The sequence below is a fragment of the Candoia aspera genome, chromosome 2 (genome assembly GCF_035149785.1).
Source record: "Candoia aspera isolate rCanAsp1 chromosome 2, rCanAsp1.hap2, whole genome shotgun sequence".
Taxonomy (NCBI): domain Eukaryota; kingdom Metazoa; phylum Chordata; class Lepidosauria; order Squamata; family Boidae; genus Candoia; species Candoia aspera.
The window spans coordinates 61,014,921-61,038,076 of record NC_086154.1 but is presented as its reverse complement, the minus strand read 5'-3'; the positions used below and the strand labels follow the sequence as shown (position 1 = coordinate 61,038,076).

Genomic DNA, 23,156 nt, shown 5'->3' with positions numbered 1-23,156 from the left:
GGAGTCCAGCAGAAGCCATGATGATATCAGAATGTTTGTATCATGATGTTATGATTCATATCACTTGGCCCCATTTGCCCCCAACTCTCTGAATACCCTGATTCTCCCATGAAACTGTTAAACCCCCTTTAAAACTGTCTAAGCTAGAGTTATTACCTTAGTATGCAGACTATGTTTCATAGATATTTGCACAGCATGACTACCTATGATTATCAACCATAGTTTACTCCAGCCTTTCCCAACCTTTTGACCCTGGAGGAACTCTTGAAATATTTTCAGGCCTTGGGGACCCCTGCACATTCAGGCTCAGATATAGGCCAGAAGTTAAAAAATTATGTGTAGGCCTGTATATATGCATTAACAGTGTCCTTAAACTGAAAAATAAAGAATGAAACTTACTACTTTAATGTGAAGCTGCCTGAATTCGAAATAATTTTTTAAATAAATTGTGATCTCTCAGGGAATTCCTAGTGACCTCTTGTGGAACCCTGGGGTTCTACAGAACCCTGGTTGAGAAACCCTCATTTACTCAATTAACCCAATTTTCTTGGTGTGCATGATATACCGAACCTTCAACCCCAAATAGGTTTGTGTAACACTCTAGGCTAAAATGTAATTGGCTAGTTTGTGGTCACAGGTTGTGCAAACATAGTCATGATTTGACTAGGAACAATGCTTTCCTTTGGAGTTAGAATTTTTTTCACACAATATTTAAAAATGCACATTGTCCTGTTTCCATTTCAGTGTCTTTTTGAGACTGTTCTTGATCCTTTTGATGGTCCAGGATAATTTAACTTCTGCAAACCGGACCTCTTTGCTGCTCCGCTATAATGCCAGATCATCTATGAACAAGTTAGAAAGCTGCACACCCAGTTCAGGGCTATCGGGAAATTCACTATTTACATCCTTCAGTGAAAAACCTGTCCATTTGTTCCTGCAGAACTTCTTTTTCTAAATAATCTCTGATTCCTAGAAATGCTAGTCCTCTTATCCTAAGACTGCTTGTATTAAGAAAGTGAAGAGAGTGGATGGTATTGGGAAAATTAATAGGTCTCCTGCTAAAGAAAATTCATAACCGTAATGATCCATTAGTGCCAGTATCCACAAGCTGTTATGATGTAGCCTGACTTTGTCTCTGAAAAACAGCTCTACTGAGCCCCATTTAAAGGGGCTCCAATCTGAACGTGTTCATGTGTGTGCGCATGCGCACACACAACGTGCAGTCTCCCTGCCTTCCCGTAGTTTTTCTTTCTGCTCCGTTCTGTACCATCTTCCCAAATTAAACCCCTCCTCTGGGCAATAAGGGGAGAGTGCATCTGCATGCAGTAGAGTGGGGTGACCATCAGGAACATTGGCTCTAGGGCACACATTTTTCCTTTTGATGTTTGCAAGAAACTGACAACTCAAGAATGGATTTTTGAGCTCTTTCACACTCTCTGGTTCACTCAGCTCATCCCTCTTTTTACAGCTTCCTCATTTTTATGTGACAGGAGACACCCTCTGGAAAGTTGCTCATGGACCGAGAAGCAGACTGCTTGCCTGCCAAGCTGAGTTATTCCCCACTAGAGTGCAAAAATGCACTGAGAAGCATTAAAAAAAAAAAAGTTGCTTCTGCAGAAACAACACACCTAGAAACCTTCTATCACCTCTCTCACTCTCTCATCTATCTACAGTATCTATCTATCTATCTATCTATCTATCTATCTATCTATCTATCTATCTATCTATCATCTATCTATCTATCTCAGTATGTATACAATCTCAAAATGTGTAATATCCCCCATAAACCATTTTTTTCCCAGACCTTTCCCCCCACAGCTTGGTATAATGCACTACAGCTTCTATCATCCCCCAGTTGATGCGATGCTTATTTCTGAAAAATAAATAAATAAATAAATACCCCCCCCACCACCTGGCCAAATCATAGAAGTTGGATTTCCTTGATTGCATAATTTGGAATGTCAGTGAAGTATTTCAAGAAAACTCATAGGCCAGAAGAACCCAGCCAGTATTCCCTCTGCACGTAAGAACTGTATTATTTGCTCCTAAGGCATGACTTTGGACTACCCTGTATGAAGTATGTATCAGAAATAGAAGAGCTATGATTCTTCAAACAGATACACGGAATCATAAAAGCTGACCCAAATCAGTCTGATGTCTTCATATTACTGCTTCGTCGATCATTGTCAATTGAGCCAGAGGGTGCCAAAGGATGGTCACCTTTGAACAATTGAGAAAATTAAACCTACTTTTGCATAGGTGGTGTATCAGTACAAAAACCTTTGAAGGCAACAGAGATCATGAACAACTTCAGGGAGCCATCTGTCTACCTGTGTTTATGTGTTGGACACAAGAAAGGGAAATCATTTGCGGAGAAAGAAGGGCTCTACCCTCCCAAAGCTACCTGCAGGTTATGTACTGTTTGGGAGCTATGCTTAGTTTATGTTTAGATAGATGACTAAGTGTGGGCAAGAAGAAAATTGTGACACAGAAAGTGCCACTTAGCTCTCCTAAAAATTCATCACGATGTTAAAACTGTAAATAAAGCTAATGTTTCCTCCTATGTCTACACAGAGTCTGATCCTTCCGTCAAAGAAGCCAGAGGGAGATTTGATGGCACAAGCTGGCTCAAACAGGATCAGTCCCAGCATGAATTAATTAGTGCTTAATTACTATCAATTATTCAGCATTACTGGGAATTGCTTGTAAATGGACAGCTTTTGATTGCTAATCCCAATTACTAATGTTATCTAATTGGAAGTGATTATATTTTCTTTGGGGGTGATTCTGAGCTTTATGTCTCATGTGCAGCAAGGAAACATGCTGCCTTCTTCTCATGCATTGTGGTATATGCTTTGCAGTGGGAAGGAGATGGCGCCACTGCATTTTCTCTGCCTTGCCTTTTCTTCTAGGACAGTGTTTCTCAACCTTGGCAGCTTTAAGAGGTGGGGACTTCAACTCCCAGAATTGCTGGCTGGGGAAGTTGAAGTCCCCACTTCTCAAAGTTGCCAAGGTTGAGAAACACTGTCCTAGGACCAGAATGTAGTCTCACAGGCCTCTTGGAAGTTCAAGCCCATTGGACTTGAAGGGCCCTTCACTGTAAACCATCCTGAGTCTTTGGAAGTAGGGGATATAAACACCTCTATAAATTAAATGAACAAACAAATGGCAGCAACCTCAGAACTGAACAAGCTTTGAAGATTTTAGGTATCTCCAAACTGAAGCACAGCTCTAGTGCATGTTACCTGGAATATCCGCAACGTGGAGGAGCAGTAACCTACCCCATCTCAGTTATCACACAAAGTAAAGTACAAGCCAAGCCATCCATGCAAATGTCCATTGACTGGGTTCACACATTACGTTAAGCTATGTTTTGTTTTAGCTATAGTTTGCTAAACATGTCAGAAACAAGCTAAAGTTAGTACTGCAGAAGAGTCATGAAATCCTGCTTGTTAAGCAAATTTCTGGTTTGTTTGCCTTCAGTTTTAGCTGTGCTTGTCACACAGTTCTGTAGTTTGGTTAAAGGTTTGAGTGAGCCACAAACTTACCAGGGATAGGTCAGAAATGAACTTCAATGGCTTACCGCTAGGGCTAGTTCAGGACTCCCAGGTCCTAGTCCAACATTTTAACTATTACCCTGCACTGGGATGTTATGTAGCAGATGGCAGCAAATAGTTGTTTTTATCTCTTTGCTCCCACCTAGTGGTGATCTGGACATCTGCACCTCAGATATGGTGCCTTAATATTATGGTTTATACTTTCAGACTTGCAAGACTGATGTTGGCCTTGTTGGGTAACCCAGACAGGAATCACAACCAGATGAGCTAATTCTACTTTATTGTAAAGTTACATTGACAGAATCTTGCAAGTCTGAAAGTACAATCCTCCCCCTGTTTCCTTTACAGCCCAAGAAACTAGGAAGGTTCTCTTCTGAACCTCTTGTTCCACCCTTATTCAGTTGCGGTCTACGCTGTCTCTTATCTGACCATTACCTTGGCAGCATCTCTTTGCCTGGTCTCCCAAGGTCTTTCCCACATATCATTACATCTACCCATACATTACCTCATGGGTGGGCACCACGTGGGCTTCAGCCTAATGAAGAGAGGGGAGAGCAAGCACTATCAGAAAGAAGGTAGCTGATTGGCTCCTCACAGAAAAAAGCTTTCCTGCTTTCTGCATTGCATATGGGGATGGAGATCCAATAAGGAATCATGATGACTCCTCCCCATACAAAGACCAGATGACACTATAGCTGAAGACTTGCTAAATCATGAAATTTTAATCTTCCTGTTTTTTAATCAATTAGGAAACAAGCATTACATTTCAGTGAATACCATTGCCCCAGGGGGTTGGTTTCCTTTCTGGTGCTTAACCATCCGGGCTCTAACTAGAGGAAAGTTCCAGCTTGCCCACCTGTTCGCCTGCTGTAGCGCTGAGCTGGCTGGGTTAGGCAAGGCAGTCCAAATGCGGCAATCCTTATATGCCAGCATCAGTGGTGTTGAAGAGGATGGTAGCATGCCACTACGGCAAGCAGAGGCATAAGTGAGAGGCACATATTTATTTTATTTTACTCCCTAAGTAAAATAAATCCAGGACAGAAGGGAGGAGTGCAGCAATCAGTTACTGGCTGGCAACTGAGAACCCAATTGGCTCTCAGTTCTTTGTGCTTAGCTGTTGATCATAAACAGCTTGTGCTGATTTTTTGGCAGCTTTCTGCAAAAAAAAAAAAAGCTTTATCTTCTTAGCATCCCAATTTCCAAAAAGATCTAAAATGGTTAGAACAGCCTGGAGCAATACTGAGTGGGCTGTAAATTGAAGTCAAAAGGATCTGGTGGTGGAAAAGCTGGTTGTCTGAAAGTCCCCTTTACTTGCTCCATATATTTTAACTGGGAGCCATTGTAATGGTCATCTGAACCCTCAGTAAGAGGAACCAGCTCTTCTCTGATGCCTGGGGAAGATAAAAACAGATTAAAAAAACCAATTTCATCAGAAGCAGCAAACTTTATTATGTTTCCTTGTGTGGGTACTATGCATCAGGGAAAAGGAAGCTACTTCTAAATTATTTATTGCAGAGAAAGCTGTGTTAAACCAAACCAAACCAAACCTCACGAAACTGATCTGACTGAATTCAGCTTGTTCACATTAGCTCAGCCCTTAAATCAGTTTAATCTACCTGAATTGGCCCCAGTTCAGTTCAAACAATCATCTTGCATTATTCCCTTCTCATGATTTTTGCTAAATAGCTTTTCCTTCTGGTCATCTCAACCATGGTAATGTGAGAGCCTTTATAAAGCCCCCAGAACCACTGCTGCTTCAAACACCCAACTAGTAATCCTCACTAGAATGCATTCAAATTGCTGATTGCCAGTCTGAGTTGGTCTTAACCACCTTAGAGGTAAGCTCCTTCCCTGAAAATATTAAATTGACAGAAAGAAAAGACAGGTCCTGATGAAGGATAAACAAACCAGATCTCATCCTATGCCCAGAGGGAAGAATGAGGCTCAAGCATATGAGGGAAGAGAGAGATTGGTTCAGTGTACTATGCAACATATTATAGAGAAATGCTCGTTTGCAAGAAAGTGAAAGCAGTGGAAACTGTTGGAAGGTGATGCGGTCTTTTTTAGACCCCTTCCTCCTCCCCTAAGCCTCCACTTTGAACAAAATGCCCCATTCGGGAGACAACTGGTCCATACAATAGTGGAGCTAGTCTTCAATGGCATGTTATTTCTAGTCTCAGGTGTGCAAAAAAAAAAGCACAAATACTATCCATTCTTTGTTCTTTTCTTGAAAAAAAGGTTATTGGAGTGAAGGAGAGAAAGAGGGAGAGAAGGAGAGAAAGAGGGAGACAGTGGCGGTGAGGGGAATTTTCTAATAAAGGAAGAGTGAAGGCTATTGGTTTATTCCACAATGGGAATGGAATGGGCAGTGGCATTCCAGGTGCCATCCCAGGATTCAGCTGTATGCTATAACAGTTGCTTCCTTCAGGAAAGAGAAGATGCTCCCTTGCTGGCCACCAGTTCCCTCATTTAGCAAACCCTCTGCAAAAAGCCTAATATTACTTTTCTCTCTACCCCATCCCTTACAATCCACAAGTGAGGAAAGTTAATAACGATTATGCAGCAATTGTCAACAATTAACTGGAATGGTGCGGTCATTAATTTTTTGCCAAAGAAAATCCAATCACCCTGAGGGCACACTGCCACCCACCATTCAGTCCTATTTGTCAAGAGGTGACACAGCACAGTTGAAGGTCTAATTGTCCATCTGGCCAGCTAATATTTGAGGAGGAAAACCCCCCACAAGTGAATGGTCAGGAAACCCATCAACACTGCGGATTAGTTTTCTGTGTTGGTGTCTCTTATTGTTTCAAACATATGACTCATGCCTCTCCTGTGCCTAGACCTAGATAAAATGTTTACATGTTAGTCAAACTATCCATACATTCTCTCAGTCTTACTCATACAGCACTCATATATCCTATTTGCACACTCAAGGAGATATGGTTGATCTTTTTATGATGGTATTTCCTCTAATGCAGATAAAAAGGTAGAAATATTTAGATACGATTAATTTTTAGTTAGGGCTGATAATAACATTTCCTCAGTACACAATTTCTAGGTCTATGTTGTTGATCCCCTTCTTTAAATCAGGGTGTTCTTGAGCTGGAAAATGAGATCAGGGAGGTACACAAACAGGATGTGTGAAGTTCAACCAACTTTACATAGATGCAATAAAGTCTGTTTCAGTCACAATAAAGAGGTTATTTTTTTTAATGCTCTAAATAAATGTGCTGGTGAAGTAGACTCACTCCAGGTCAGTACAGTAGTGAGACAAGTCTGTATACCCTTCCCTTAATTATTTAATATATATGCTGAATATATATTGAGGGAGGCTGAATTGGAAGAAAATTAGCATGAGATTTTTAAATGGTTTTAAAAATAGATGAAGAAACATCAATAATCTGCACTATACTGATGACATTATTCTGATATCAAATGATCTGGAAGCTCTAGAAATGAAAGTCAAGGAGCATGGTGAAAAATGGGACTAAGATTAAATATAAAGAAGACCGAACTAATAACAACAGGTCCAGCAATCAGCCTTCATATTGCTAATTAAGTTACTGAAGTGGTGGAGATCTTTTGCCTTTTAGGATCAACTATCAACAGTAACCAGCAGTCAAAAATATGTCACAGACTAGCCCTTGGTAGAGTAGCAATGAAGGCCTTGGAAAAGACATTCAGATGCGGTGGTATGTCCATACCTACAAAGTTCAGAATCATGTAAGCAATGGTTTTCCCTATAATACTGTTTGGAAGTAAAAGCTGGACTCTGAAGAAGTAGGATAGAAAGAGTACTGATGTTTTTGAACTTTGGTGTTGGAGAAGACTCCTGAGAATATTAAAGATAGCTGAGAAAACAAACAAATGGATCATCGAACAAATAAGCCCAGAATTCTCCCTCAAGGCATAAATGACCAGTCACAAATTTCCTAGTTCAGACACATTATGCAAAGACCAATCTCTCTGGAGAAGGCTCTAATGCTAGGAAAGGTAAAAGGAAAGAGAAAAGGACAACCAGCAGCATGGTGGATGGACTCAATTACAGAGGCAATAGGTACTCTGTTGCCAGGACCAGGTTGGGGACAGATCATCCTAGAGAAAATCGATCTGTGCGGTCATTAAGAATCAACACCAACTTGATAACACATAATCATCAAATAAACACACTTTAAAATAATTGCTTATCAAACTGGCCAGGGAAGAGGTGACCCTGGATTTATTCCTAAGCAGAGCCTAGCATGCTTCTCATTATCAACTGGTAGAGAGCATAAAATCCTGGGAACCTGCTCTTGACTTAGATTGTATATGTTGGCCTTCCAGAGGAATTTATTGACTCCTTTCTCTAATCAAAGAAGTCAGTTTGTCCATCTCAGCAAGTTCTGTCAGTTTCACCAACCATTCCTCCATGGGTAGGTGGGTAATGTTGAAACTTTCCATCTTATTTCTTGCCACTTCCTTATGTAGAATCTCTAAGGGAGACTTCTGCCCATTATGGATTGTTGTGGCCAATCTAGATTTGCAATGCTAGGATAAATGCATTGCCTATCTGTAACTGTCTCTGAAAGGGTCAATTTATAAATTGGATTAAACAGAATTTGTTTCTTTTGTGATACTTTGGACATCTGACCCTGGGTAGCTGAAGGTGTTATGAGTTTAGATGCTTAAAGATGTTATATAGTTTACTAACTTAATTCAAAATGATGACTTGACTGGAAGCCTCTTTGTTCATATTTAGGTAATTTCAGGTTGGGATTTTTGGAAGGTAGACTGGATATGAACCCATTAAGGACTATTCTGGGATTAAAATGGAAAGAGGCCAAGTTGTTGGGAAAATCTCCCTCTGTCCAGCCATTCAAAAAACATCTCACTGCTGGTATAGAGGAGACTCTTCTTGGTCAGCCCTTGTGACTGGTCAGCCCTTGTGATTGGTCAGCCCTTGGTGGCTGATGGACTCTGATGGGTTTCAGAGAGAGCTGTGTGCTGTTCCTGCTGGTCTGCTGCATGGCCCATCTGGGGCCCTGGTGGCCACTTGGAATAAGAGGGCTGCCGAGGCCTTGGATTGGATCACGCCTACATGACCACTCCCCTCTTATGGATCCCATTTCCCATGGTTTACGGAGGAACTGAGGGAAATGAAACAGAGAAGAGACGTCACTGGTGCTCGATGAGGGACAAACTTGACCGAACATGTGTTACAGCTGCTCTTATGGCCTACCTCATGGCAATAAGGGGGTGAAGTGACAATACTTCTCTGACCTTATTGCATCTGCAGATAGCTGTCATGTGGCCTTGTTTCAGGTGACGTGTGCCCTCTTGGGTAGAGAGGGTTCAGAGACCCCCTTACAGGGCTGTGCTGAAGAATTTGTACAGCATCTGTCAAAGTCACTCAAATTTGTTCTCAGTTCGATGCTGGCTTTTTTGCAAGTCCTAGGGAGATGCCTGGGGCAAAGTCTTGCCCTGTTATCTGGGAACCGTTGAGCCTGCTGGGCCTGAGGAAGTAGACAGGGTTCTTATCACTGTGAGCTCGGCCACCTGCTCTCTAGATCCATGCCTCTCCTGGCTAACTAAAACTGCTAGGGAGGTATCATGTGGGTGGGCTCTAGCAGTGGTGAATTATTCCCTGAGTGAGGGGATTGTTCCTCTGCCCCTTAAGGAGGCACTGGTCTGCCCCTTCCTTAAGAAACATTGCTGGATCCCACCATACTGGACAATTTTTGTGCAGTATCTATCCTCCCCTTTATGGGGAAGGTAATTGAGAAGGTGGTCAGGCAGCAGCTTCAGAGGACTCTGGATGAAGCAAATTATCTGGACCCCTTTCAGTTGGGATTCAGGCCTGGATATGGGATGGAAATGGCATTGGTCGCACTTTCGGACGATCACTGGTGGGAGGCGGTGGAGGTTGTGCATCCATCCTCACACTGCTTGATCTCTCAGTGGCCTTCAATACCATCGACCATGGTATTCTTCTGGATCAGCTCCGGGGATTGGGGATGGGCAGCACTGTATTGTGCTGGTTCTCCTCCTTTCTCTGGGGTCATTTCCAATCGGTGGTGATTGAAGAGAAGAGATCCCACCCTTGGTCCCTACACTGTGGGGTTCCACAGGGTTCAGTGCTCTCCCCTCTCCTACTTAACATCTACATGAAGCTGTTGGATGAGATCGTCCATCACCATGGGGTGATTATACCTTTCTGCCCCTGGTGACTTAAGCAATGCCACTGATATCCTGTCCCGGTGCCTGGAGGCTGTGGGTGCCTACATGGGGGACAACAGGCTTCAGCTGAACCCTGTCAAGACTGAATGGCTCTGGGTTTTAGGGCCCTCCGGCTCAGGGATCATGCCATCTTTGATACTGGATGGGGTTGCACTGCCCCAAATAGACCCAGTGCACAACTTGGGGGTCCTCCTAGACTCATGACTCTTACTTGAAGAGCAGGTAGCAATCAGGGCTAGGAGGGCTTTTGCACAGCTTTGCGTTATGTTTCAGTTGCACCCATTCCTGGACTGAGAGGCTCTGCTCACAGTCACTCATGCCCTGCTCACCTCCCAAATGGACTACTGTAATTGTCTCTACATGGGGCTGCCCTTGAAGAGCATCCAGAAGCTTCAGCTGGTGCAAAATGCAGCAGTGTGGGCAGTTATGTGTGCCCCTAGAATGGCACATGTTACAGCTCTGCTCTGCAAGTTGCTTTGGTTGCCAGTTTGCTTCATGGTCTAATTCAAGGTGCTGGTTTTGATGTTAAAGCCCTTCATGGCATGGGGCCAGGTTATTTGAGGGACCGCCTCCACCCAATTACATCTGCCCATTCTGCCAGGTCCGGCAGAAGAGGAGTGCTGTGGGTCCCATCTGCAAAAAGGTTTCATCTGGTGGGACCCAGGAGGCGGGGCTTTTTTGCCATGGCACCCGCCCTGTGGAACACTGTTCCCCCCTGAGGTGAGATTGGCCCCATCCTTGACATCCGTCTGAAAGTCCCTTAAAACACGTCTATGTCAGAAGGCCTGCCTGGGCATCTCAAGACAATGGTGAGTTGATGAGATGGCTGCATTGTTTTTTTAACATCAATTATTGCTGGTGTTTTTTTAGTTGTAGTTTTTAACATTTGGATTTTTAAATTGTTTTTATTGTAAGCTGCCTAGAGTCACTTTATTGTAAGATGGGCAGTTATATAAATGTGTGTGTGTGAGAGAGAGAGAGAGAGAGAGAGAGAGAGAGAGAGAGAGTCGTCTACTTTTCTTTCTTTTTGCTACCTAGCCAGGACTTCCTGCTCAAGATGCCTTTCCCCTTTCTATTTTTGCAGGCTACTAATGCTTGTTTGAACAAGAAACGTAGCCTCTCGGGTGAGAGAAAAAGCAGATAGTACAAAGAACACCAATCACCTCTTGTGGGAAAAGACAAACAGACTTTTTTAGGCACGGGCAAAATCAAGTGTTGAAAAGAAGGCTGTTTACCTTCCATCTACAAGGCAAAGGCACTATAATTTCCTTTCTATGTCTGTGTACGTACTATGTCTGTAGGAAGTCAGTCCTCTTCCCTCAATTTACAAAAGCTCCAAAATAGAGAGAGGAAAATTAAATCCAAAGACTCTGCACTTGCCCAGGCATAATTAGTATTGCCAAACCAGCGCCTTTACCTGGGCTAATCCTAACTGTTTCAATCACACTTAACTTGCTGTGTGGCTAAATTGATGATTGCAGCTTTCACTGAAATGCAATCTGTCACCACGCGCTGTATTTATCTCTTCGTCCTCCTAGCTCTGGTCTCAGAGAAGCATTTGTTTTTCTGTTTTTCTCTCTCTGCCACCCCCTAAAGTGAAAGCCCAACCCAAGCTGCCTGCAAAATAAAACAAAATTTACAATTGCAACTTCGGTGAGAAGGGCGGAGGAATCCTGCCTCCTTTATCTGTATCTAAGGTTATAATCTATCTATCTCTCCTGCCTTGGCTCCCTCTTTTCTCCAGAGACACAATGGGAGGGAGGGGAAGAAGCTGAAGCAGATGAGAGCTGCAGCTTGGATGCCCCTGCCTGTGTTATTGTATCCATTTTCCAATGGCAACGATGTGTGAAATGAAAATTGGACAGAGCTGGCTGCTCACAGACCTGGAATTTCATACAGACTAGTGGAGGGAAGGAAGGAGCAGAGAGACAGAGAAGATATCAAGGAGAGGGGAGAGTCTGCTGGATGGCTGCACGCACCCGTGGCCTGAGTAAGTCCCACTTCAGTTTAATAGACCCTTGGAGTGGAAGTGCTGGGCTCATTTACATTTCATTACTCCAAATGCTCTGCTAGCTCTAGATATTTGAGAGAATTTACAGAAGCAGAAAAGTTGAACAGAAACCCAGAAGTGTTTTGGAGTCCCTCCCTCCTCTGATTCCTTTTGCTACATTCCAGCAGCCCGTCTGCCATTTTATAAGCATCTCAGTATAGGAAATGCTGCTCTTCGTGCCACAGATTCTCTCTCATGGGTGATATATTCCCTGCCATCTTTCCTTCTTGACTGTCACAAAGACTCTTCTTCTTGAAAAGAGTGGGGTAGAACATAGGGTGTGTGTGTGTGTGTGTGACATTGCAACAATGCTTCTGTTGTTCTTCCCACTTTTTCTCTTCTCTGTTACCAAACCCCCAAAAGAAATGAGCTGGAAAACATACTCTGATCAGAATCTCTTGGCTGCTCCTGCTATTGATCTGCAAAAGTATTACTAAATATTCTTTTACTAGTCTGTAAAATATGCTAAGTCAGAAATATTAATTTAAGAAATCAGACAACTTGGGACATATAGCAACTTTAAAGCTGGTTTATCATCATGGAGTGTTTAGGCATACTGAAACTTAATCCTGAGTCTGGACAAAATATGGAGGTGTTCCTGCCTGGTTTGCTCACCTGGTTGTAAAGGAGAAGTGAAGCTGGATTTACTAGCATAGTACTTGATGACATTGTGGCATATTAGATTAGGATTTCTGACTAAATCTAACATCCAAAGATGACCAAGGACTCCTGATGATATCACATGGTTTCTTTACAACTGTGCTTGGGGGTACTGAATGAAAGAAACAAGTGAAACACTCAAGAGATCAACTTGAATCAAAATTGTAGTGTATGTCTGGTATTCAGAAACACAAACAATGAGATAGTGGAGATACTATCTACTCTTTTTTTGAAACAGAGCAAAGACAGAATAACAGGAGAGGTTGTCCCTGAGAGATCTTGTACAATTATTTTCTTTGGAACTTTGGTATTCATGGGAAGATGTCAAAAGAGGGCAGGTGTGATGCAAAGTCAAAGAACATACAAAAGAGCTGGAGCTTGTACTGCAACACTGCATCCTCCACCTTGCCTTTTTTTTAACCTCCCTCCCATGGATATAATTCGTTAACATATTGCTTTAAGAATCCATTCACACAATCATTTGTTTGCCCAGTGAATACATGCATGTGTATTGTTCATTTGATGTAGAGGATCCAGACCTACAAGCAGCCTTTTATTATGAGGTGAATATTGCATCTTTCTAGTAAGCAAACTGCAGTATATTGTTAAGGGAAAAGCACAACCCAAGTCCCTCAGTCTAATACTTTTAATTCTAATGTAACAGTTAATGCAGTTAAAGAAAGTTGCCAGAAAGATGAACTGCATGTTTCTTCAAAAGTATAGGGAAGCTACAGCATTTTAAAAAATTCTGAACTAAGCATAGGGACTCAATATAATTCAGGATCTTAATTTGTGTGGGGGAGAGGTAGTTTTATCTTCCCCATGCCTACAATTTAAATTCACCCAGAAGTGATTCATTCAAAGAAACATTTGAGTCATCTCTGGCAGTGGAACTTTCAAGCAACCCTCCTCCTGATCTAGATCAGGACTATTATGGGGGATAATATATTAAACCACCACAATCCGCTCGGCTACTGGGACCTCTACTGGTTTGGGTCACCTACAGTCATTGCTAATATCTGTTTGATGTAATATAATTCCTCCACTTCTGCAATACATGTGCTCCATTTAGTGACCTTTCCCCTTTCTGTTCTTTGCTGTTTTAAGTGTATCTCCAGTATATCAGCAAGGGTGTACTGATCTGCTGATTGGAGAGGGAAAAATAGAATAGCAAATCACACAGACAGTCTATAGGCCCTGAATATGGATAATCTTAATATCAAACTATACTATATTACTACCATTAGGGGATAGCAGCTGATTGATCATCTCAATAAAACTTGAAACTGCATATTGTTCGACTTAGATGTTTGGAAAAAAAACCCATAATATTATTGCTAAATCTAGGCATGTCTCAACTCCATCTGTGCGATGCCAGAGAAAGATATTTCCTGAAGACTGAGATAAGGGACTCTTATTTTCTCCAAGGAAGATTAGGGTATAACAGTAATAAATAAGTTCAATTAAAATCTGAGTAGGCCCACTGCTCTCAACTCTGATGCGAAGGTGTTTTGTTCTCTGAAGTATTTGATGTAGTGACCGCCCACTTCACTATGCTCTCAGACTTACCAAGGCCTTCTTCGGACATCATACAGGTCAATCTTATTGGGGGCTCTCCATGGGGAAGCTGCAATGAGAAGAATCAGTGAAAACTATAATGATTTTTGAAGTACCAAACATGTTGATATGAGGGAACTCAAGCAATGAAAGGGAGAGAGCAAAGCTGACATATAAAGATTTCTCTGCCAGGAGTGCTATTAAGCAACAAGAACACAGACCACTGAAAAAAATGAAACTGGGAGAAGCAGCTGTAACTGTTTTATTCAAATACCCATTATTGTCACAACGCACTGGCCCTGAAAGGAATGGGTCTAAGGTCCACATTAATCTGAAGGTTTTTTATTCAAGTTTTGTTTTTTGGAACACTTCAAACACTGTCCTTTGTTCTGAAACATATTGTGAATTAGAAAGCAGTTAACCATGTTTCAGTCAAACAAACCTCTTGGCTTCTCCCTCCTTTGAAAATACACATTTTGCTATTTTGATAAATGATTATCAAAATGATTTTATATATATAGGTAGTGGGGGACATAAGTCTGCATAAAACTTGGCTTCTCAGTTTAACCAGCAGCTGGACCTTGCCCCAGAGTTCTTTGAAGATTCACATGAATGATATGTTTATTGCCATTTATACTTTTTTATTTCTCTCAGAAGTTCAAAGTAGCAGAGAAAGTATGACTTTATCACAGCCAGTGGGTCTGGGGAGGGCAGCCAGCAGCCTCAGGGCTTCATACAGGCTTGTACTCCAATTTTTTATGGCCTGCAAAATACTTGGGGCTGTGCTACTGAAAATCAGTAGCATGAATGATGCAAATGGATAGTGTGATTTCTCACCATTCTGGGGTGGATACTGTAGTGTAATTCTTACAGAAGGATTAGCATGGTTTTTCACATTCCTCTTCAAAACTCAGATCAGAGTCATTGGGAGTCAGCTAGCATTCAAATTTAATAAGAAATAAATAAAAATGAACCTTGATCTTCTCTCCAAATCAAGGCAGGCAAACTTAGGAAACAAGAACCACTGGGATTTCTGCAAAGAACTTTATTTCTAGTTCAGCAAAATCCAGGCTCTTACAAGCCCGTTACAGCACTTCTCCAGATCATCCTACACCTCAAAATTAAGGTAGGTTGCTTTGGGCCTCTTTCTCATGCTCCCCACTCCCCTGGGCTGAAGTGATTCTTCGGCAGTGGTCCCATTTCCTTTCCCTTCTTCCCAGGGCCTGCTAAACATTCCATTCCTCAAATCCAATCTATCCCCTACAGACATCACCTCTTTGTCCAGCATGGCCCTTGGCCCTGGCCAAGAATGTTAAGTGCTTCCAAAAGGGTCATGGGCAATGTTCCTGACTGGCAGATTTAAAGCAGTAACGTGAGCAGCAGTGGCAGGAGGGTTCAAATGTGCTTAGGAGATGTCTGGGTTCAGGAGAGACTGCATTTTAATTTGCATAACATCCCTAATGTAGTCCAGGCCACTGCAGAAATTAAAATAGCAGTTGGTCAATGTATAAAAGTCGCAGATATTTTGTGAAAAGGCAGGCAAATAAAAGGACTTAGAGCTGTTAGGCAAGCATCTGTGGAGGGCCTTGCTAATTTCCTAAAAGTTGTCCATGGATGTTAGAAGTTACCTCTTAGAATCATTCAAATGTTTGGTGGATGGCAGAGCAGAAGAGGACCAGTCAGCCTCTTTCTCCAGCATCACAACCATGTGTAAAGAGTAAGGAAGATGACCTTGATGGAAATAAGCAAAAATTGCTACCTAGGCAAAAGGGATTAAAACATATTTTAATGAAATAACATTAGGAAGTGGCTCAGGCAGATACCTCCCTAATTCACTGGAATATAAGGAGGAGGAGATACAGTACAATCATACTTGCAAGATTCTGGTATTGTAGCCAATCTCAATAAAAGTACTTCTAGCCTTTCTGTGAAGTTGATTTCATGGTCTGGTTTACTTAGGGGGGCTGACATCAAGCCATCCCTTGATATCCAGAATAGAAAGGAAGGGCAGGGAAAGAAGCTCTACTCCATCCTGTTAGGAGGAACAGTAACAATGGTCCTTCCCTAACAATGGCATAGGATGACTGGGAAAGTCGTGCATTTTACTTCTTCTAGTGTGAAAGCCAGGACTGAGCTGCTACTCCCACTGTAACAACTCTATGTTAAAATCCCAACTATTTAAACGCAATGCCACTGTTCAAATTACATTTTCACTCTGTCACTTGCGAATGGTACAAACCTGGATAGAAGCGGGTTACACCTGTAGCACTGCCAAAGACTTGCCACAGCAGAGATGGGTCTTCTTTTCGATTTTCCACAAATACGTCCTCCAAGGCTTCTGTCCAATTCAGTTCATTGAGGATGACAGTGGCTGCAAAAGAGGGAACAAGTTTAGTGTGCTTAAGGTCTAGAGATCCCTTTGACGGATGTGATTGCTCTCTGCCAAGGAGACAATGTGAGTTGCCTTTGTGAAAGGATATATACCCTCCATTAGCAGGATATATGCACTCCATTAGGAGAGCTGTGAAGAGTGACATCAGCTGAAGAATTGTCCCTGGCAATGCCCAACATCTTTTGTGGAGCTGATTATCATCAGTTTATCACAAGAATGAGCTGCATGCAGACTATCTCTCTTCAGTGTGACCATTCCTTGACCTCTTGTTTATATTGTTTATTTGCAGACCATCTTTCTATCAGAGATGCTTGAAGTGCCTAGTAGTGAGAAGGAACTGAAACCATCTAAAAATCAAATAGGAGCATACCCAAAAAGAGGCCCCTTAAAACATCAGTAAATTAAAATACAGTTTAAAATTCAGAGCAGCAGAGAAAACAAATCAGCTCTATAAGCCAAACACCTGTTTAAAGGTAAATGTTTTTGTCTGCTGGCAGAAGGCCAGCTATGAAGGACACTATCAGTGCTATTACCAAGGTAATGATTTCATGAAAATACCATGCATAAATGGATTTATATAATCAAACATCAACTGAAGTATTTATTTAGAGCAGTGATAATCAATTGACTATGTCTGAGACGTAGTCCAAAGAGACATAGGTGGTATGAATGATTTAACTCATCAGATTCAATAACTACATTGAAAAACATTCTACACAGAGCCATATGAGATGCGCTTAGATTAGAGTAAGATGAAACTGAGAGCTTTTGTTTGTTTGTTGTTTTTAAAGGAAATAACCATAAAATATGGATCCATTTGAATAGTGTGCACAGTAAAGATTTATTTATTTATTTTATTTTATTTTTATCTCGCCTTTATTATTTTTATAAATAACCCAAGGCGGCGAACATACCTATTACTCCTTCCTCCTCCTATTTTCCCCACAACAATCACCCTGTGAGGTGAGTTGAGCTGAGAGAGAGGGACTGGCCCAAGGTCACCCAGCCAGCTTTCATGCCTAAGGCGGGACTAGAACTCACAGACTCCTGGTTTCTAGCCCAGCACCTTAACCACTAGACCAAACTGGCTATTAAAGACATATATTTATGTCTTTGAGTCAATCTTGACTCCTGGCGACTGCCTAGACAAGTCCCTGCAGTTATCTTGGCAAGGTTTTTGGGAAGTGGTTTCCCTTGCCTCCTCCCTAGGGCTGAGAGAGAGTGACTGGCCCAAGGTCACCCAGCTGGCTTTGTGTCTAAGGGGGAACTAGACCTCATGGTCTCCCGTTTTTAGCCTGGTGCCTTGATCACTACACTAAACTCTCTCTCTCTCTCTCTCTCTCTCTCTCTCTCTCCCCTTCCCTCTCTCCATACTCTCTCTCTCTCTCTCTCCTTGCTTTTTTTTTTTTAAAAGATGCTAAGAAAAGCCCTGCTGGACAAAGATTTATTTGACCTAACTATGCCAGCATCCTGTTTCGAACCATGCCCGGCAACCCTTAAGGACAAAAGCTCTCTTCTATTACTGTTCCTCGATAATTGATATTCATAATAACGCTCTTCAGTTAACAAGAATTCTTCAATTATCCAGTCCTCTATCTTGTATATAAGATTATTATTATTCATTTATTTTCTATCCCACCTTTATTATTTTTATAAATACCTCAAGGCGGCTAACATACCTAATACTCCTTCCTCCTCCTATTTTCCCCGCAACAGCAACCCTGTGAGGTGAGTTGGTCTGAGAGAGAGAGGGACTGGCCCAAGGTCACCCAGCCAGCTTTCATGCCTAAGGCAGGACTAGAACTCACAACCTCCTGGTTTCTAGTCCAGCACCTTAAGCACCAGACTAAATTAGTCCTCTGGCATAGTATAATTTGTGATGAGTCTCATATAATGTAACATGACATAAGCATAACATAACATAACAACATAACTCTATCTTGGATTTTATATTTATATTTTTATTTAAGAATATTGTTTTTATTGTATTTTAATCTTTATTTATTCCTGTTCTATTGTGAACCACCCAGAGTCGTCTTTGAGTGAGATGGGCAGTGACAAAATTTGAAATATAAATAAATAAATAAGAGAGACAGAGACAGAGACAGAGACAAAAGAGAGACTTCCTACATAGTATCTATAAACTATCATGAATTTGAATTCAGCCCTACCACCAGAAGTCACAATTAATTTTTAGGGCTGTGTGATGTCCAGCTCAGACCCAGAAGAGAATGGGGAATGCTGGCTGGTAACTCAACCCACATCATCTCCATGCATATTGGTAGAGTCCAATCTGAGAAGGTAATGGCATTGTAGTGTGGAAGTCAAGTGTGTGCCTCCTCCCTCATGGTGCTCTCACTACCAACATTTGGTAGTGTAGGTTTTAGGCTTAGTGAAATGGTTTGCAACACTTTTAAAACATCAACAGGGTACCTAAGGCAGGGGATTTTTTTGTTTGCATTTTGAGGATTTAAAGCATTTTTCAAAATATGATCTTACCACTTTTTAGTCCTGGTGATCCCACCTACTGCATCCCTCAGCATGCTATACTCACGGTTCAGAGATAAGGAAGCTAGTGTTATTAGTCATGCTGATGGGGGTTGTTGGAAGCTGGAATCCAAAACAACTGAAGAAGTCTACTTTACCCACCTTCACTCCATAGTGATAAGATAGCATGTCTTGCTCTCATCATGTCAAACTGTTCCTAGTTCCCCAGCCCCTGCCCAGCACTCCCCATTATAGGCAGACATTTTTGATTGAGTGACAATTTTATGCCCATCTTAAAGCCTTCCCAAGAATAGGAATCAATGTATCATGACAGGCATTTGTCCCCTTGGTTCCCCATAGCAGATGGGAAATATACTGTCTTCAGCCAGGCTTATCCCCCATAAGCCAGTTCAGAAGAGATACTGAATGAGAGAAATAAAGGGACCCTACTGGGGTTATTCCCATTCTGCATTCATGTTGGCTCTTGTGTCTAATGCAAAAGCAATTAAGACGCTGACAAACAGAGGCTTTAAATTATTCAGCTATTAAGGGAAGTGATAAGCTCAAAGCAGCCTGACTGTATGATTAATCAGCTGGGGCTGGGGTTTAAGCAATGTGTGGAAGAAGAGGCATTTGGTACTTGTCACTGCCAGCCTGTTCCTTTTCTCTTTTCAAGGAATCCTCCACTCCCACGAAGATGCCAAGAACAGTACTCAGGGGAGAGAAATTCCTCGAAAGCTGCAGCCTGAGCAGGGTTGGCAGCAGGACTGGGGAGAGAGATGGATTTTGAGCACAGGCTGGCAAGATGAGCAAGAGACATCTGCCCCACAGATCATCATTGTTCTACTCAACCTCTCAAACGCATTTTACGTGTTACTCTTCCCTGACAGAGGATATCAGAGCAAAAAACAATCAAGAAATATTTTGTAAGAGAACAGCAGGTGAATTTTCATGGGTTCAAGGTATTACAAAATATGCTAGCAAACCCTGGAGTCATGCCCACGAGGATGGATATAGGAGAGTACAGTACTCCACACATTTGTCAGCTCACATGAACATCCCTTCACCTCTCATCTGTCTCCTGTTGCAACTCCTCTGGGAAATGCTCAAGTGTATTATGTATGAATTCTGGGCCAATTTCCTACACATTGTCTTGAATATATCAATTGTCCCCTTTGACTTCCCCAGCAGCTATACTGATTATTATACAAATATATTCCCAACACTATAAAGACACCACGCTTCCACATTCACCCATGAGATCACGTTTCCTCTAGCAGATAGAAAAGACCAGACCTTCTTCCTTCACAGTTTGGAATGTGGTCCAGAAGAAATTTCTCATTCACAACCATGTCAGAATGCTAAAATAAAATTGGAGACTCTCCTTTCATTAAGTAATATCATAGAGTTTATATCCAGTTTTCAAGTTATCCCAAGTTCTCCAATTCAGAATGGTTGCGAATGTTAATGTTTACATTATATTGAGCCTTGTAAGATGTTATGGAGACGTTGTCCCCAACTATCTGGGGCTGATGGGCTCATCTGGAATTCCGAAAACATGCAGGCTGGGCTCTTTTGTAAGCTGCCTGCTGAAGGAACATCACGAGCATTCTTCTCTTCACAGCAGAGAATCCTCAGGAAAGATCCAAAAGCAATGGGAGGTTCTATGTATTCTCATACCTTCTGGAGCCCACTGTTCCTTTGGCTCTGGGTTGTGACAATTCTGACAAATATCAAGGACCTTTGAGGATTAGGCATTTCTGCTGGCTAGATTCCAAGCGGTACTGCTCACAGATAATTATTTAGGGTTGGCTTCTTGCTCGTTCCAATTCTTTTTGGAATGAAATAAAAAGAAAGCTGGTAAAAGCACTTTCAGCTCAATGTTTGGAATACGTGTCTCTCGATGTTCCAGTTTAATGGGTTGTGGAAGCTCTACTCTAATGCAGCACAATACCGATCATAAACCTGTTTATATATTGCTAGACACAAACCAGAGGGTACATTCTGGTTTTGAATCAATATGACTTTTTAATATGATTTTTTTTCTACTAAGTTAGCAGTTATTACAGCTAAATGGCCCCACAGGTGCTGGAATCCAAGATGGAACTCAAGCAAATGTAAAGGAGGTCAAAAGTCAGAGGACCGGTCTGAAACTAGAGCAAAGGGAACCCTGTGGGACAAGCAAGCAGCTCTGATCAGAGGGTAATATAGTATCTGAAGCAACCAGGAAATTGATACAGAAACTGCAGTTTATCAGAGTATGGGGCCCCCTTCCTCAGGTTGGTGCCAACTAGAACTGTTGGAGTCCAGAATTACCAATCAGAATGCCAAACCAGCTGACAGTTTAGAGAATATCTGATTGGGAATGGCTGTTTTGGGGAATTTCATATTCTAGTAATGGTAGAGTGAGAAAAATCCAACTGTTCTGTTGACCTTACATCTTGATTAAAAGCTGCAAATATCTCTGACACAGCTGGAAAACAAGAAGCTATAGCCCCACAAATATCTATAAGTAAAATCCATATATATATGAATTTTTAAATAACTTGTTCTGCTGAAATAGGGGTAGACGTGCAACTGAATTGATCATGCTGGACTACTGTAGCAAAACACCGATTATTTGACACCTTTTTTTAGAGCATATGAGACAAAATCTCATGGGAACTTGTTCTGTTCAAGTTTCTTTTAAATGATCTAGAGTTGCAACAGAACTCATCCAAATGTTTAGTGCTTTTTTTGCCTGGAGGATACAGGGTACCCCAAGCAGCAATTGAAGTCTAAAAGCTTTAGCAAGGCTCCAGAATCTCTGCAATGAGCCTTATTGCTTCTATTGCTGCATTTTCAAATATTAGAGTCCATTTGTGCCTCATTTTCTTTAATAACTGTAATGTTCTGCCTGGTAGGCAGGATTTGATGATAAACCTGTTAGTATTAGGTTATCAGTCACAGCACTGTCATGGACCTTTTACAACTCTTACAGATAAATAAAGGGAGCCCTTAACATTTAAACAAGACCATCGGAACAGTTCTTCCATCTTGGGAGAATGATTATTATTTCATTGAATTTTGTTCAGGCAGACAAAACACAAATACATTTCCTTTCCTCTCCCTTCCTTTTTCACATACCCAGGACCTATGGGGTGAGGAGAAAATAGTTTTACCTCTTCAAGCAACTGATGTTCTTTAGTACCTAATTTTTAAAGGATTCATAACTTGCATAATCTTCATATGGTTAATATGATGTGCAAATGGGAACACATGGTTTATTTGTGGCTTCTTAATGGTGTGGCCTGCTTAAGTTGTTAAAGAGTCCAGAGGCTACAGCAGCTAAAGAGGAGGAGGAGGAGGAGGAGGAGGAGGAACAGCAGCTAAGCAGAAACATGCATACTTTACATATCTTCAAGACTGACTCTGTTTCTGATTTGCTGAACAGAACAGATCATGATTAAAACAAACAAGCCTTAGTGCAATAATGCAAAAAAGACAAAGAAAAAAGAGGCCCATGCAGCTCTGCAGTTAGTTGGCTTTCAGAGCCTTCTCATCTTTTCGTGTTTCTCAACCCCTTCCTGTCCCTCTAAGACTTTTCTTCTTAATGTTCTCAGTATCTCATTTTAAGAATTTTTAGTCTCCTGATCATCCTTATTGCCATTCTGTTTCAGTTTCTCTGAATCCTTCTTAAAATGTGTTGCAAATGTGATATGCATTCCATCCACCAAGCCATCAAAATAATTAATAAAAATGTTGGAGTTGTACTGACTTCACCATTTGTAGGGGAAGCTGTATGTGGCATGGGTACTACTAAGGGTGATAACATAGTCTACACTTCATCTTGCTAAAAAGCATTATTGGAAAGACCTGACTGACCAAAACACTGATGGGTGATCAAAGTCATGGTCCCACCTGGTGACAACCATGGCATATGGAAGACCATGACTGTCATGTTCACCGTTCCAATGTTACCGTTACATCGTAACATTTCGCATGTCATTTGGCTAATGCGTGTTTCATCTGGGAGGGGAGGAGGATTCCATCTCGTGGGATTGTTGTATGTTAGCAGCTGGATTGGAATGTGTTTGGGTTATCTTGTGTGTTCAAGGTTCCTTTCCCAGGACATCAGCAGAAACGGTTACCAGCACCTGGGGGGGGGGGGGGAGTTTGCAATGGCAGGGTGAGGGGAGGGATTACATTTGAGCCGAGGGTTTTTAGTTTGTATTTGGCGCGCTTTTGCTCATTC

At 41.7% G+C, this 23,156-nt stretch overlaps 1 protein-coding gene across 1 annotated transcript in view; it reads right to left on the bottom strand.

Annotated features, from left to right (window-relative positions):
• Positions 1-23,156, bottom strand: part of CACNA2D2 (calcium voltage-gated channel auxiliary subunit alpha2delta 2) — a 675,105-nt gene that overhangs the window by 126,014 nt on the left and 525,935 nt on the right. The window contains exons 7-8 of the mRNA XM_063291953.1: positions 16,283-16,414; positions 14,056-14,113 (exon numbers count right to left, since the gene is read on the bottom strand). Coding sequence (XP_063148023.1) covers positions 14,056-14,113; positions 16,283-16,414 — 190 coding nt within the window. The remainder of the gene's footprint in view (positions 1-14,055; positions 14,114-16,282; positions 16,415-23,156) is intronic.